This window comes from Silurus meridionalis, chromosome 18 (genome assembly GCF_014805685.1).
Source record: "Silurus meridionalis isolate SWU-2019-XX chromosome 18, ASM1480568v1, whole genome shotgun sequence".
In the NCBI taxonomy this organism is placed as follows: Eukaryota; Metazoa; Chordata; class Actinopteri; order Siluriformes; family Siluridae; genus Silurus; species Silurus meridionalis.
In genome coordinates this window covers 811,608-823,861 of record NC_060901.1, presented here as the reverse complement: position 1 = coordinate 823,861, position 12,254 = coordinate 811,608, and the positions used below count along the sequence as shown (strand labels likewise).

Below are 12,254 nucleotides of genomic sequence, written 5' to 3'. Positions count from 1 at the left end.
GCAAATTAAAGCATGAAAATATAAAATATAAACTTTTTCTCATTCTGAAAGCTAAAAATCTTATTTGTTGTATATTTGCTTGTACTGTGGTTGTGACAAATAACATCTCGAATCCTGAATCTATAGTTTATTAGGATTTAATATTAAAATGAACCTTCAATAACTTATTTCAAAGTGAGATTATTGCAAAAGTGAGATAAGTATCCTGAGGAATTCCAAAGGAAATCTGAGAAAACGTCATGAAGCCTGTCTACTGTTAGACAAAGTGAAAACTGCTACATTTGAGTTTATAAAATAATAAAATGGAGTGGAAACTGCATTTATTTTTGACATATTCCCATGCTACATTTACACACATATCCCAGTGTTTGACTAACGCCTGGAAAGATTCGGCATAAAAAATTGTCAGTTTGCATGATCCCTAGGGCAGCATGCTCCACTTCATCATCAGGAAACAACTACGACTGGGGTCAACACTGATCAACTAATGGCCATCACTAAAACATTTACAAAACAGTCTTTTGTAAATATCTGACAGTTTTAGAAACTTCATCATTACATGTTCCATTACATGTTCCATTACATGTTCCATTACATGTTCCATTACATGTTCCATTACATGTTCCATTACATGTTCCATTACATGTTCCATTACATGTTCCATTACATGTTCCATTACATGTTCCATTAATGAATACACATATTCAATTTATGTTTATTTGTATTATGATTTTAATAATGAACATTGTCTCAGAGCAGCTTTACACAGATAAACTGGTGATAAAAATAAATAAGATGTTCTTTATAAGTGTCCCTGATGAACAAGTCAGTGGAGACTGTGGTAAAGGAAAAACTCCCTGAGATGCAGAAGGAAGAAACCAACGAAACCGACCTTGTACTTACGATAATAACATATATTAGATGCATCAAACAATGCAATATAGGAAGCTATTTAATTAGCATATTCAATAATAGAATTCTGGAATACAATTAATTTCTATAGTTTGGAGTTAAAAACACAGAATTGAACAGAAATGTAAATGTGTCTTTGTTTGAACTGAATAAAAAAGTATAGTTTTAAGGAATAAAAAGCTTTTTGTTAGTTGTGAAGTGGTTTATAGTCACTAACACATTTCTAAACACACTGAATAAGAAGTTGATGAATGGAAAACATGAAGATGAAAATCAGAGCAGTTTTGATGAAAGAATTGTTGTGATAAATGAGTTGTGGTGTGACAGTGATATTGAAGTTGACTTATAGCATTAAAAGTGTAGGAAAGGAAAAGCTGGAGATTTTGCATGAAGTCATATGAAAGGGGATTGAACTCTCACTACTCTATTTACTAATAACTAGGGGGAGAATCAACACCATTCAGAAAACATGACATTATTGGAAGTAGAATCAAATCATTTTTTGTCTTTGTAAAAGTTGAAATGTAATTTCCTGAGAAAAGGCCTTTGGTGGCGTGTCTCAGTCACATGGTCCCTGTTTTTCTGAGATTTCTCCTCCACCTCATCACATTCTGGAAAAGAAATACATTGAGCTCTTGAATAGATGGTTTGGATTGTAGTCATTGTGATGGAACACCTTCAGAATCCAGTCAATGAGGCACCGTGTAGGAACGTGTTTAAGAAGATTTTCATCATGTGTAAAAAAGGATCTTTATCAATTCAGCTTTCTTCATATAAACACAGGACATGTGTAGAAGATGGAGAAGGAAATGAGACAGAAATCTAGAACTTCTCTAAACTGTTTCATAAATATGGCTGCACTTGTTCAATGACAGAATGGAGATTATAAAACACAAAGCTGATCTTTATATTATATATGGTCTAGAATAAAGCCTCGCTTTAACTTCACTGCTTTTACACTCATGTACATTAGCAGAATAAACACCTCACTTACTTCCTGTCTCTCCTACATCCTGTTCCTCACTGATCACATCATCATCATCATCTTCATCTTCATCTTCTGGAGTGTGTAGTGAAGAAAGAAATGAAGAAGTAATAAATGACTGTGTGTGTTGCTGTTATAGTAAAATACTGAGTTACAGGGTGGTGTGATGAAGCTGAGTTACTGTTACCACACTAACGTTGATCATTTCACTTTAACTGCACGTCCCCAAGTCTTTTATTCCTCTTATACCAATTTACCAACAATTACACTTTTTCCACACAGGAAACAATTCAATGTGCTCATTTTGATCCATTTATAGTTACAGATGATGTTGTAGTTCTTCAGAAAAACAAGTTCCTTCCTTTTCTCACTTATTTCATAGCAGCTAGAAACAGTGGTTCCCTCATCAGCTTTTCTTTCCTTTTGTATATTTGCAGAAAAACTGACCTGTGATGATGTTTGGGTTTGTTTCAGCAGTAACTGCATCATCATAGTTCTCACACACGTCCTCTGTCAGAATGGAGAGATAAAAGCTATTCAATCCACATGAAGGTCATTAATGATCATTTGGATGCTTGTGGATGAAATACGCTCACATTCTTATCATACCTGTCAGTAGAACTGACTTCTGATCAGCTGTAATGGCGTCATCATAATTCTCAGCTTCATCCTCTACACCAAAACACAGAGATTTCAAGCTATTTCAAGTGGACTGAAGTGGCAGTTTGTACACTGTGGATTTGATGACACGATGCAAAATGACATGGTACATGTCAAAAATCTCAGTCCACACAAAGCAATAAACAAACGTATTTGCAGTGTGTGTGTTTCATTTCTACTGCTTTCTAAAACAAATCCCAAAACAGAAGCACACCATCCACGTTATCAGGGATCGGTCCAGCAGTGACGGCATCATCGTAGTCCTCTGGTGCCTCCACTCTTCCTGTAGCACCTAAATGAAAGAAAAGCAGAGGGTCTGTACAAACAGCTCCATCACATTCTGACCTCATGCTTTAATGTCAACTCACTACATTGATGTGATCAGTTAACAACTGCACCCACTTATGAAGTCACTGGTGTCGATGACATCATCATAATCCTCAGCCTTTTCTCCAATCCCAGACTTTACTGGAAAAAGAACAATTTGTTTGTTTTGGCTTTTATTTCAACACATTTCTACTCAATAAAATCCTGATCCAAAGAAGCTTTGATCCATTTGATAAGAGGATTTCAGAAGCTTCAAGTAAGATCAGGTTGATTGGGAGATGTGATGTGTCAGCATTAAAACACTGGAGTTCCTGTAATTCTTCTCTACAATACATCAAAATCAGACCTCAGAAAGGACACATTTAGTCATTTCTGATTTGGAATTGCAGTTCTAATAGCTTTCAGTTCATGGAGTTCCACAAACTCACACTCTGTTCTTTTTTACCTGAGAGAAGCTCATCATCCACATGCTCATACCCAGAATACTGTTCTTCAGAGAGGAGACTTCCTGTTAGAGGAGAGCAGGAGAGTCATGTGACGTGTTCAGAACAGCAGAACAGATTATCACACACACACACACACACACACACACACACACTCACATACACACACTGCGAGTGATTGGGGATGCACCTGTACAGGAAATCAGGCACACACACACTTTATGTGGCATCACTAGGTATCTTAATGCTACTGTTCATTTCCACTCATATATTTAGTTATTTGTGTCTTAAATGGCTTACACACACACACACACACACACACACACACACACACACACACACACGCACACACACACACTCACATACACACACTGCAGTGATTGGGGATGCACCTGTACAGGAAGGCACACACACACACACACACACACACACACACACACACACACACATACATTGCAAGGCACTGAGTTGCACCTGCACCGGAAAACAGTCACCTATAGTATATTTTGACTCACACACATTTAGCTATTTCTATTTTAATACACTTATCATATCCCCCACACACACACACACACACACACTTCCTCTGTTTTTCTCTCACACACACAAACATGCAAAAACACTATTTATTGGGACATTTAATAACCAATATGGTTTATTAGGACGCAGCCTTTTAATCATTTGTCCACAAACATACACGTCACACACGCACACACACACACACACACACACACACACACACACACACACACACTTGCATGTGCACTAACCCGAGTTTGAATAGATGTTTATCAGCAGAATCGTGTCTCTACACCACATGTACTTTACCTGCACATTTCCTCTCACACACATTTTGTTTATTTTGACTGATTTGTTGTAAAGAAATAAATTCACACTGAAAAAATATTATTTTAAACACATTGTGAATTGAGGTGTGTATTTTGCATACAGTGAATTATTATTATTATTAGTCCTTTTTTTTTTTGCATTAACTCAACTCAACTAAAGCTTTATTGTCATTGTTCAACATACACATTATACAAAAGTACAAAATGTCCTTGCGAACAGACAAAGGTGCATAGACTGTGAACAGTAAGAGTAAACATTAGAGATAAATAAAGAGTTAAAGTAATAGAAATATGAGGTTAGAATGTAAGTAGTCTAAGTATTAAATTTCAGCTCCAAGATGAAATGGAATACAATAAGTGGGATGTAGAACAGTCCACATATCACTCACCTCTTTGAGTGGAGCTCGTGATTCTTCTAGTGATGTATCTGTGGTTGATCTCCTCATAGACTGCCTCAGGCTGAGTCTTACGCCTCCTCTTAGAGACCACTGGGAGTGGAGATTAATAATCATAATCATAATAATAATAATAATAATAATAATAATAATAATAATAATAATAAATTTGATATAAAATGTATTTGATGTTGAACAGAAAAGAAAATGTGTGAATGTGCTGTACCTCTCCTGAGCACTCTGTTCTGGTAAAACAGTACCACCAGAAGCACTAAGGCCAGGAAGAGCAGCGTCCCCAACACAAAGAGAACCAGTGGAGGGGTGGATGGAGGTGATGTTGATGTTCCTGTTCTTCTGGCTGGAATGAAATTATAGAAGAGAATCTCCACAGGACAGTGTTTTCATAAAGATGTAGAAAAATGGTGAACAGGAAGATTGTAATATTGTACCTGTTGTGGTGGAGATTGTTGTTGATTTGGTTGTAGAAGTGGTGGATGCAGATACGTCTGTAACAGAAATCCATTTAAAATTGTCTGTTTTTAACCCTGGGAGAAAAGTGTAATGAGTGGAGACAGAATGCTGAAAAGTTAGCACACCCCTCTGACCTGCACAGGTGACTCCAGCATGAGAGCAGTCAGTGTGTTTCTTCAGGGAATGATGACAGTCCCACAGGTGAATCTCATCCCCTCGACACTTCACTCTGTTCAGCCAGACAGTCCCTTCACCAGGAACAAACCTATCAGCACTCAGCGCCGACCCACAGCCCAGCTGTCTGCACACCACCTGAGCGTTACTGATGTTCCACTGATCATCACAAACGGAGCCCCATGTAGCGTTATGATACACCTCCAACCTCCCAGAGCAGCTTCCCTTTCCTCCACTCAGCCTGAGAGACCAGTGTTCTACATCACACACATCACACATGAGGAAACACACCAAAGCTAAACAACATCTCCAGTCACACACCTCATTACAACACCATGATACATCAACATAAACGCATCATCTATTAAAGACTTTAAGTTTTACTCTTCAGGGCAGAGGAGTTTTGTTCACATTAGGTTTAGAAATGCAATCATGTCTTTGTTCTCTGTGGTATGAAGGAAATAAAGCAATACAGAACATGCTGTTATGGGAAATTTATGCATGGAATCAGTAAGAATTTCCTTGGCAACTGACTGATGTAACAGATTTTGTGTCCTTACTTGTGCAATGAGTCCCTCGAGTACGAAGAGAAGTTCCAACATCTGCAGAAATAAAATTAATTAAACCAATTTTTTTCTCATTCTTCCTACAACAATCTATAAAAGTAGTAGAGAGAGAATCTTCCTACCTCTGCAGGTGATATAAACAAAATTATGATTGTCACAGCTGTTCTGTCCCCAGGGTGAAGATGGACACTGCCACAGATTAGAGTCATGTTTCCTACACTTCAGATAATCCAGCCAGTTAGGAGCAGATTTTACTCGAGCTTCAGTGTTTTTCAGACTTCCACCTGTTCCACAGTTCAGCTCTCGACACACCATGTTTACTGTTTCATCATCCATCTGATTGTGACACACATTTCCCCAGGTTCCATTGTAGAACACTTCCAGATTCCCCTCACAGCCCCCCGTGAGTCGGATCTCTTTAAACTCTGGTGGGAGAAGGATGATTTATACACTTCTACATATTGAATATATTTAACAGGTTTATTCTCAGTCATCACACTGTACCTGAGCACACAACTCCTACGTCCTCCTGGTGTCCACATTCACCCTCTTCACACAGCTGAAATCTGCAGTTCCACAGGGACGTCTCATTCCCCTCACACTCCACCTCATTCAGCCATATGGACCCAGTTCCAGGACCAAACCAGGCTGGTGTGTGGGTACTGAGGGCCCGTCCACACTGCAGCTGTCTGCACACCACATCTGCATCCTCAATACCCCAAGAGTCATCACACACTGTTCCCCATGAACCACTGTGAAAAACCTCCAGCCTTCCTGCACAGTCTCCTCCAGAACCTACCAGCCTGATGGAGCTGTGGGTGGAGTTAAAGATTCCTGCTGTATGACCAAAAACATGCAAAAATGAATATATTTTAGCTTTTTATATTTAATAAATTACAATACTTTATTAAGGTTGTTAGCAGTTGCTTATTTGTAGCTGTTGGTGATTTGTAGGTGTTGTGTTTGTAACTGCTGTTCTGTTTACCTGAGCAGGTGATGTACAGATGTTCTCCAGAGGTACAGTTGACAGCTTGTGCACTGCTGCAGTTCCCCAGATGAGCTTCACTCCCAGAGCAGCTGAAAGCCGTTACACACATGTGTTTGTGTTCAGTGGTGGATGGAGATGAACGGTAGTTCAGCACAGAGCCACAGCCCAGCTGTCTGCAGAGCACAGACGCCTCAGACAGACTCCACGAGTCCAGGAGAACTTTCCTCCAGTCCTGCCTGAAATAAATCTCCACCTCCCCCTGACACTCGCTCCGTCCAGACAACCGCACTCGCCCCTCATGAAACGCCATGGATGATCCTGAAGCAGAAGAACATCACTGAAATATTCTAATGAACACTGACTTTATTCACTAACGTGGTGTGCGTGATGTTAATATCTCACCGTTACAGATCACTCCAGCATCGTGTTTATGAGAACATGCAGCTCGACTCCATGATGAGATGCCACATTGTGATAGGTGTGTCTCATTCCCTGACAATCAAACACATCAGCCCAGATGTGGCCACTCCCCTCCACAAACCAGTCCACCTCCACTACAGCCACAGCACTCCCACAATCCAGCTGTGCACAGAGAACATCTGCAGCTCTCATATCCCAGCCTACAGCACAAACTGTGCCCCACTCACTGAGGTACTGGAGCTCCACTCGACCAGAACAGGAGTCTGATCCGTTCACCAGCCGAGCCTCTGTGTGACCTGAACAAACAGCCGAGAGCTCAGTGAAAGAGGAACATCAACAAAGACACCTCAAAGTTTGATTGACAGGAACGTGGTCTCTATTTAAACAGAAGTTCAATCATGATACTTTACCAGAACATATTAATCCCACATCATTGTGATGGGAGCAGTTTGAGTGTTTGAGTGAAGATGATGATGGACAGAAGTAAATTTCAGATTCATTTCCTTTACACTGAAGCTCCTCTGTCCACACCTGACCCTCCCCTCGACCAAAAGCAGCTGATCCCAGAACCTTCACAGGAATCCCACACTCCTGCTCTCGACACACAACCTCTGCATCCTGCTGGTCAAAGTCAGCATCACACACTGTGGACCAGGAACCTCCATGAAACACCTCCAATCTTCCAGAACATCGGTGAGGACCAGCAGTGAGTCTGGAATTCCGACCTGTGTGTTATTTCATTCTGTAAATTTTATGCATGTTTTCAGGAAAATCAAGTATTAAGAAATCATTCCAATTAAATATTCAAATAAAGATCAATAAATATTTATTTTCAAGTTTATTTTCAGGTTGTGCAGTTAATAACATTGTATTAATAAATGAGGTGTTCAAATTCAAATCCATTAAAAAAACTTTAGTATAAAAGTGGAAGTGTAAATTAACAAAATATTCACACGGATAAAATGAACCAACTGTAGACAATAAACGCAACCAATAACAAATCTTTGAACTCGCACAGCACACTGCACTTTACATTTTATTTTACACCACACCATACCGCACACGGACACTTTACACCACACCATACCGCACACGGACACTTTACACCACACCATACCGCACACGGACACTTTACACCACACCATACCGCACACGGACACTTTACACCACACCATACCGCACACGGACACTTTATGGACAATCACAAGACCACCTTAAATTGTTTACTGTTTTACTGCTTACTGCCATACGCATTTTCTGTATATACATCTTTTCTCTCATAAATATCTTTATATATTCTTATATATTATATAGTTTTTATACTTTATTTATCTGCCTTCTTTTTCTTTGTTTTATGTTTCACCCTATTCTATTTCCTCAAGCCGGACCATCGTAAAAAGCATTTAACTGCATGTCGTACCCTGTGTGTGTGTATGTGACAAATAAAATTTGATCTGATTTGATTTAAAAAGGGGCATTTCCACATAAAATTGTCATGAAATAAGGCTCTCAGTGACAAGCCCAAAATGGTTTGTTAATAGAAATGAGACACAGCTATGTTAAAGTGACTTATGAGGCCTAGACACCAAAAGAATCTTGAAAAAAGAATCTCTGTAATGTAGTGCAGTCTCAGGCCAGTGCAAGTGAAAGGTTTTTTATTAATAAAACAGGCTGACAAATCCAAATAGTTAGGCAAAGGCATAAACATAGAACAAATCAGCAAAACACACGTCCAGGGCAAAAGAACAATGAGAATAAGAAAATTAAAGCAATATCAAAACCAGGACAACCAGTAAGGCTGGGTTTGAACCTGTAGCAAAACACTGAGCAATCAGTGAACAGTTTATAACCTCATAACCAACAATAGAGCTATAATGATTAAATGATTAAATTAAATAATTGGTGGCACCCATGTGAGGTTGCCTTCTCAAGATTTCTTTCATATACCATCTAATAGGCTTGCTCATTACAAGTCAAGTCAAGATAAGTTTACAGATACATTTATGGGGACTAATCAATGATGCAGAAACCCATATTTGTGATTATTTCTGTAAAGCTTTAGGACAATGTCCATGGTTAAAAGTTTACTATACGTTTATTTTTGTATATTGTATGACATTATATTATACAATTCCATTATATTTTTAAGTTAATTGAATTATACAATATTTACAGGGTAAAAAGAAACACAGGGGTATATGCACAAACACACACACTAATCAAATGGATAAATGGAAACAGCTGTCGACAATAAGGACATGTATGAAGACAACCCATTGCAGGACATGACATGAATCAAAGCAAAATCACCCATGGGTACATAAAGACAAAATTAAAAGTCAGAGGCACTCAGCATAGGGGGGATGAGCATTTATTCATTGGTACAATTCTAATTAGTCAATTAATTCAAAACAAAGATATAAATAATGTAATGGTTTTCTATAAATCAAGCAGTTTACCTGAGCAGGTGGCTCCAGCATCTTCGTTTAGACCACAGTCATGCTTTCCCCACCCATCTGAATTACACTCCTTCAGTGCAGACTCTGATCCACTACAGTGCACATTATCCATCCAGATTAGTCCTGATCCTTTTCCAAAGTAAGCAGAAACTGGTGCATCTACAACTTCCCCACAGTGCAGTTCTCTACACACCACTGCAGCATCAAACGTATCCCAGTAATCATCACACACTGTTCCCCACTGTCCATCATGAAGAACCTCCACTCTCCCAGCACAGCGACTTCCACCATCCACCAACCTCACACTGTCTGAGAGAGAGAATTCATTACACACACACACACACACACACACACTCACACTGAGAGAGAGATTTATTACACACACACACACACACACACACACACACACACACACTGAGAGAATTTATTACACACACACACACACAACACACACACTGAGAGAGAGAATTTTTACACACACACACACACACAACACACACACTGAGAGAGAGAAGTTATTCCACACACACACACTCACACTGTATGAGAGAATTTATTACACACACACACACACACACACACACACACACACACACACACACACACACAATAAATGATGTGTAAACTCTAAAGATGAATCTGGAGCTGATTGTATAAGTGAGTGGTGAGAAAAGCCCTGAGGATGATGTGTACGCTCATGTACAGCTTTTTCAATTCCATACAAATCAAACACTTTGACTGTTTCTAAAGTTGCCATCAGTCCAGGAACATTTCTCCCATTTGCTGATGAAAAATGGTGTGTAGTGTTCAAGTGAGAAGTGTGTGATGTTTTAGTGTGAAGAATCAGTGTGTACTTACCAGCTGCTGTGAGTGTGAGTGTGGATGAGAGAAGAAGAAAAGTCAGACACATTTCCATCTCCCTCCTCGTTCTACACCATGTGTTCATCTCCACTCGCCCAGAGAGACTGAGAGAAGTGTGTCCCCTCACTCAGCCCCCTACAGAGAGAGAGAGAGAGAGAGACACCAATCACACTCACTGTTACCTTATTAGAAAGACGAGAGGAAATCATCACACAGCCTCAATAACAAATCAGGCAGGCGTCTTTCACTTTCTCCATATATATCAAAAGAACATCAGCGCTGATCAACAGAGCTCCACCTCCCGTCTCTGAGGAGTGGGAGTGATGAACAGATCTCCACCTCCCGTCTCTGAGGCGTGAGAGTAATGAACAGATCTCCACCTCCCGTCTCTGAGGAGTGAGAGTGATGAACAGAGCTCCACCTCCCGTCTCTGAGGCGTGAGAGTGATGAACAGATCTCCACCTCCCGTCTCTGAGGCGTGAGAGTGATGAACAGATCTCCACCTCCCGTCTCTGAGGCGTGGGAGCGATGAACAGAGCTCCACCTCCCGTCTCTGAGGCGTGGGAGCGATGAACGGATCTCCACCTCCCGTCTCTGAGGCGTGGGAGCGATGAACGGATCTCCACCTCCCGTCTCTGAGCTGTGGGAGTGATGAACAGATCTCCACCTCCCGTCTCTGAGGCGTGAGAGTGATGAACAGATCTCCACCTCCCGTCTCTGAGGCGTGAGAGTGATGAACAGATCTCCACCTCCCGTCTCTGAGGCGTGGGAGTGATGAACAGATCTCCACCTCCCGTCTCTGAGGCGTGAGAGTGATGAACAGATCTCCACCTCCCGTCTCTGAGGCGTGAGAGTGATGAACAGAGCTCCACCTCCGTCTCTGAGGCGTGAGGTGATGAACAGATCTCCACCTCCCGTCTCTGAGGCGTGAGTGATGAACAGATCTCCACCTCCCGTCTCTGAGGCGTGAGTGATGAACAGATCTCCACCTCCTGTCTCTGAGGCGTGGGAGTGATGAACAGATCTCCACCTCCCGTTTCACACCTATTCATGTTCTTATTATATTATTTAAACGACTTGTTTTTTACTACATTTTAAAGAATTTCTGAGAATTATGCAATAATTTTTTTTCTATTTAAATATCTGTACTTGCATTTTGTGTGCACACAAACACACTCATACATATTAATAGTTTTAATAATAAAACATTTCTGAATTATTTCTGAATTTCTGAATCCATAACAGAGCAGTAAAGTTTCCAAACTGAGTTTTCTGTTCAGTGAAGTAATGTTCTTCTCGTAACTGACTTGCTGAGGGTGCTGTTAAGACATACTTCTCCTCACCCTCTCTGTGTTGGCATTCAGAAAGTGGAACTAGGTGAAGAGTCAATGGTTAAGATGGCTGAGGTCCTTCATTATCTCCTTGGTCCACCAAAACTTTCTGTAAATAAACTTCAGGTCAGAGATCTCAGTGTGAATAGTATGCTCAGCTGATTGAAGAACCCTCTGGAGAGCTCAACTCTCCTGCTTGGTGTATTTCTACACCAGACTGTAATGTTTAGAGTCAGGCTGCTCTTGATGGTGCAGGAGCAAATGTTCCTAAGCACCTTAAGGGGCATTCCAAAACCTTATGGCAGCTAATGTAGAACAGATGCTGGTGGCTTCTTTGCCATACTGTTGGTATGACAGTATTATGGCATGTCTTGCATGATGATAGCACCAAAAACTGTTCATTATTTCTACTGG

General features: G+C 40.3%; 1 protein-coding gene across 1 annotated transcript; it reads right to left on the bottom strand.

Annotated features, from left to right (window-relative positions):
- Positions 1–814: 814 nt before the first annotated feature.
- Positions 815–10,726, bottom strand: LOC124401083 (scavenger receptor cysteine-rich type 1 protein M130-like). Its single transcript, XM_046873061.1, has 20 exons — positions 10,507–10,726; positions 9,649–9,957; positions 7,600–7,914; positions 7,238–7,485; positions 7,145–7,166; positions 6,767–7,087; positions 6,286–6,618; positions 5,904–6,206; positions 5,776–5,817; positions 5,167–5,472; positions 5,020–5,076; positions 4,797–4,928; positions 4,565–4,663; positions 3,330–3,392; positions 2,960–3,025; positions 2,772–2,849; positions 2,507–2,569; positions 2,345–2,407; positions 1,907–1,972; positions 815–1,523 (listed from the first exon to the last, which is right to left on the bottom strand). Exons 1-20 carry the CDS (start codon positions 10,592–10,594, stop codon positions 1,408–1,410), a joined length of 3,090 nt encoding a protein of 1,029 aa, XP_046729017.1. The 5' UTR covers positions 10,595–10,726; the 3' UTR covers positions 815–1,407.
- Positions 10,727–12,254: the final 1,528 nt, after the last annotated feature.